The sequence below is a fragment of the Micropterus dolomieu genome, linkage group LG08 (genome assembly GCF_021292245.1).
Source record: "Micropterus dolomieu isolate WLL.071019.BEF.003 ecotype Adirondacks linkage group LG08, ASM2129224v1, whole genome shotgun sequence".
NCBI classification, from domain to species: Eukaryota; Metazoa; Chordata; class Actinopteri; order Centrarchiformes; family Centrarchidae; genus Micropterus; species Micropterus dolomieu.
Genome location: NC_060157.1, coordinates 24,396,497 through 24,401,595, shown reverse-complemented (window position 1 = coordinate 24,401,595; position 5,099 = coordinate 24,396,497). Strand labels below are relative to the sequence as shown.

At 38.9% G+C, this 5,099-nt stretch overlaps 1 protein-coding gene across 1 annotated transcript in view; it reads right to left on the bottom strand.

Annotated features, from left to right (window-relative positions):
- The window catches only part of fam50a (family with sequence similarity 50 member A), a 28,146-nt gene that overhangs the window by 19,858 nt on the left and 3,189 nt on the right, over positions 1 to 5,099 (bottom strand). Inside the window, exons 3-4 of the mRNA XM_046057174.1 lie at positions 3,835 to 3,934; positions 1,979 to 2,103 (exon numbers count right to left, since the gene is read on the bottom strand). Of these exons, the coding sequence (XP_045913130.1) occupies positions 1,979 to 2,103; positions 3,835 to 3,934 (225 nt within the window). The remainder of the gene's footprint in view (positions 1 to 1,978; positions 2,104 to 3,834; positions 3,935 to 5,099) is intronic.

Sequence of the window (5,099 nt, the reverse complement as noted above, 5' to 3'; positions counted from 1 at the left end):
TCAGCGTTATACCCCTGTGCGTGCTCTGAGGTCTGTGGATCAGAACCTGCTGACGGTTCCACGCACTCGCTACCGTACTAGAGGTGACCGATCTTTTCAGGCTGTTGCCCCTAGGTTGTGGAATGACCTTCCACCATCTATGCGCTCTTCTGATTCTGTTGATGCCTTCAAATGCAGACTAAAGACACATTTATTTGTTCAGGCTTTCAATTAGCTACTTGTGGGTTGATATGATCATGTACTGTCTATGCTTTTATTGTGTGTATTTTATGATATTAATGTTTTTGTTGTGAAGCACTTTGTGGCCCTATACCTGTGAAAGGTGCTATAGAAATAAACTTTACTTACTTACTATTAGTATAATATTATAACATTAAGTTAAAAGTACATTGTTAACTTAATAGTAAACTGTAAGTTTGATATTAATATATTCATTATGTTCAATATCATTTCATATAATAATATATAACTTACCACTAGTGTAATTTTAATACAAATTACAGCTGTTTAAGTTTGGGGTTATTTTTTATTCATTAACTTTGTGCAAGAAAAATGCTCTAGGCTACATGATAACCAACCTTGAAGGTGGGCAGGCTACTAACTGGTCAATAATCATAACCATTTATGCAGAACATTGAGTTCAACATTTATAAAGTTTGTTGCAGCACATTAAACTTTTTTTTTTTTTTTTTTTTTTTAAATCCCGCTCCATCCAGGCTGTGATTGATCTGTTCACAAAAAGTGACATTAAGAAGAGCATCGGCTTTATGAGAAGTTCAACGTGTTTCAATACAAGGCAGAGATTTAGCTAAATAGCCAAACGTAAGCCAAACACACGCGCTCCTTGCTTTTCCCTGTTGTTGTCCGTCTTACCAATTCAGCTTCTTGCAGCGCATCTCGCTCTTGGCCATAGAGCGACCGGCCAACCAGGTGAATCCCGTTACTCCTGATTGCCACTCCGACTATGTTTTGGACGATTAGCATTGCGGGTCCAGCGGGGTGGGAGATTACGGTCGGTTGTATTCGTAAATCATTTTCTGGTTTGCACAGATCTATTTTTTGGAGCGTTTAAGAGTGAAATAGGCGCTCGGTAGATCCCTGCGCCTAACGTTACAGAAACGAATCACACAGTCGCTACTCACTGCCTGTCTAGTATTTTTGGCTACGCATTATAAATAAATATGTTCACCTACACTTTTAGCAAACAAACTTTTAGACAAACAGGATTTTCCCATTGAAAAAAAATATCTTCAACATTTAATATCTTGTTAAATGGCGATTAAGACTTTTTAATACTTTTTAATGGCCTTAATTTTCGCAAAATTGATTTATTACCTTTTTATTAAGACTTTTTAAGACCCCGTGGACACCCTGGGTTAGATCGTGTGTTTTGTGGTAGAGATATTACAATGAACTAAATAGGAAAACATATTGAACTTTTTTTCCCCACATATTTAAATATTTACAATCTCATTACAAAATTAAGTAGTAATTCTAAAGCCCTGCACAATAGGCTAAACATACATACAAAATGCCCTTACCAACAATTCCTATACAAAATGGGAAAAATAACAAAAGATATTGAGAAGGCAACAAATTCTACAATATAAGAAACTTTTTAGAAAGAAGAAATCAAACTTCACCATAAATTTTATATTTATATAGTAACTGCATCTGAGAGGTAACTTGGAGATACGACTCATGTCCTGTAACAAGCGGACGTTTTATTTGACTGATCTCCCATTTTTAACTCCTGTAAGATCCTGTTTAAATATTTAATTTTTTATTAACTAATGAAGCTATGGCTTGGACCAAATCAGACTGACATTACATCAGTCTGAAAATAATCTTGCTAAGCCACACAAAGCACAGATCAAATGAAAAATGACAGAGGTGGTACAGGGTACAGCTGAAACTGATTCTCAGCAGTTTGTTTCCCGTTTAGTTTGTGCTTTTACATTCTTAAATCTATACTCACAATCCTGCTCTTCCTCTTCATTGTCCTCTTCATCTTCCCCTTCATCTTCAGGATTAAATGATAAACTGGCTATTTTCCTCTTCTGTTCCTCCTTTCTCTTCTTCTCTTTCTGCTTTTCAAGTTTTCTGCAAAAAAAGACAGTGACACTTATCAAAGAGGAAGGATGGCCATACAATCATCATTACATACAGTACTTAGGTGTATCCACCCTATTTAAATGTGTTTTCAAAACACAGCAGAAATGTTCTTTGCAGGACTAAAATACACATTGCACCTGTAGTATAAGCAGCGAAATTGCGCCTAGAAAAAGAAGTGTTTGGTTTATTGTCGGCACAAACGAAAATCATATATATAAAACCATATGCACATCTGCAGATAACATTCCCTTTATAAATCAGTCCACCTGGAAATGTGCACATGTTGATCAGCCTCATATACAGCCTTCTATACACCCACATCCAACCAAAAAGTGGGCGAAGCAAAGCACCTCATGAATATTGATGCTCATAAATGAGCCTGCTTTAGGCAACAACAACCGAGCGGAAGGCAAAAACAAAAAAAATTCTTGTGCAAAATGCTTGTGAGGTGGCCAAAACTAACAAAAAAGACAGTGTTTCCTCTAGGATTTCTTTTCAGCAGCGGGGCAGGCCAAAATCCTATATTGTTGGCCAGATACCTTTTTTTTTGTGTTTTATCTGCTGTGTATCGTTATTATTTAAAGCTTATTAGTTATTTCTAGGGAACACACTTTGCTTGTTGATGATCTCATAGTTAGCTATTTCTGGCTACTACAATTACTTTGCTTTTTTTAATCTACATGAAGGTATCCATAAGATCACTGCAAAATATCACACTTGCTTGCTGCAGCCTGCTAATGTTAACTGTGCCTTTTTATTATGGACATGTAGTCAACCAAACCACTTAAGTAAATGATGTTAAGAAGGGTTCTGCACATGATCTGCCTCCTCCAGCAGGTCAGGGACCCTATAGATCTGATTATTCCTGAAGTATCTATTATCATAATCTTTACAACGCAAAAACACAGGAGCAGCCCATTGTTTAATGCAGTAGTAAAGCTTACATGTTAGAGGCAGACCTGTGTGCCACACGTAAAGCCCAAGAGGACTGTTGTATACTCTCTACCTCTGCATCAAAAAACGTTGGTAGACTGAGTGAAAGCCAGCTTCACCGGCGATATTCAAGTAAATTAACTCACCGTTGGACGTCACTATAAAACAAATAGCAACCCAGCCAATTCGAGAAACTAAAAAAAACTATCAAAAGAAAGCCAGGCTCTGCGCAATGACAGTAGTCTGCTAATTTAGGCAATCAGAATCAATCCAGTGATCATCTGACTTTATTCAGTGTGCAGCTTACAGTTATTCTGCAGAGACTAAATAGGCTTTAACACGCCGTTAATGGAAAGTGAAATTAGTTCTGCAGCTTGTGAATGAGTCATAGAGGCTGCTTTCCAACACACACAGTGGCACAGAGAGCAATTACTAGCTTTAAGGAAACATAAATAGAACACCCAAACCTTCAATTCAAATGGTAGTTGCCTGATTTTGCAAATGTTTGTATCTGCTCAGCTCATTAATATCTGGCACAAGCGCGCCGGCTAAAGCTGTTATGCATAACCGCGCGCGCGCAGCTTGGTGACAACACATACCACTTCATGACATTTCTTTGTTTTGGCGATATGGTTTTGTGATGTATTCTGAATTGCTGGGAGCAAGAAACCAATTTTTTTCTCTGCTCCCAGATGATTTTGTTTTTTATGAAAAGGTGTTTAGAACATCTTAAACCAAACAGCTGAGCAACTGACCAGTGTAGGGCCATGTGCACTAAAAACTCACAGCTGGAGTTCCTTCGACTGCTCCTTCTTCGCCAGTTGTTTCTCTCTTTCCTTCACCAGCGCCTCCTGTTTGGCCTTCATATCATTCAGTGTGACCAGACCTGATCAAGAGATAAAAAACAAACAAGTCAAACAAGAATCACAATATGTTTTCACTTGATGTTATCAAACACAAATTCACAAGCCACTATACAGTATGTCACGAAAGTGCACCCTTCACATTTTTGTAAATATTGGCTTATATCTTTTCATGTGACAACACTGAAGAAATGACTCTTTGCTACAAAGTAAAGTAGTGAGTGTACAGCTTGTATAACAGTGTAAATTTGATGTCCTCTCAAAATAACACATCACAGACATTAATGTCTAAAGTGCTGGCAACAAAAGTGAGTACACTCCTATGTGAAAATGTTCTAATTTAGGCCCAATTAGCCGTTTTCCCTCCCCAGTGTCATAGAACTCGTTTGTGTTACAAGGTGTGAATGGTGAGCAGGTGTGTTAAATTTGGTGTTATCGCTCTCACACTCCCTCATACTGGTCACTGGAAGTTCAACGTGGCACCTCATCGCAAAGAACTCTCTGAGCATCTGAAAAAAAGAATTGTTGCCCTACATAAAGATGGCCTAGGCCAGCGGTCGGCAAATAAGTCTGGCATCGGGACAATTTTTTTCAAGCCGTTACATGGCAGGCCAGAACAAAGTCTAATTATTTCAAATCTTTGTATACTTGTGTGCATGTTTAGCTCAGTCGGTACTGTGTGGTACTCCCGTTTGGAAGGTTGTATGATCGATTCCACCTAACTGCGAGTATTTTTTTCTCCCTTGTTAAACAAATTGATCATAAGGACACTTTTGCACATGCTCACAATAAAACATGTGCTGCAGTTTGTGTGCTTTTATTTTGAAGGCACAATCACTTAAGAGGAAGTGACTGTGTGAGTAACTGTATCTGTCATGACTGAGATCTATTTCAGCACCAGCTGCTATAAATTTATTTATTTTTCGGCTATCAAAGCCATCTGGCCGCGGGCCAGATATTATTGCTGGTGGGCCGGTTGTGGCCCAAGGGCCGCCCATTGCCGACCACTGGCCTAAGCTTTAAGAAGCTCAGTGTCATATCCAGAGGTTGTCTTTGGGAAATAGACGTACGAGTGCTGCCAGCATTGCTCCAGAGGTTGAAGGGGTGGGGGTCAGCCTGTCAGTGCTCAGACCATACGCCGCACACTGCATCAAATTGGTCTGCATGGCTGTCGTCCCAGAAGGAAGC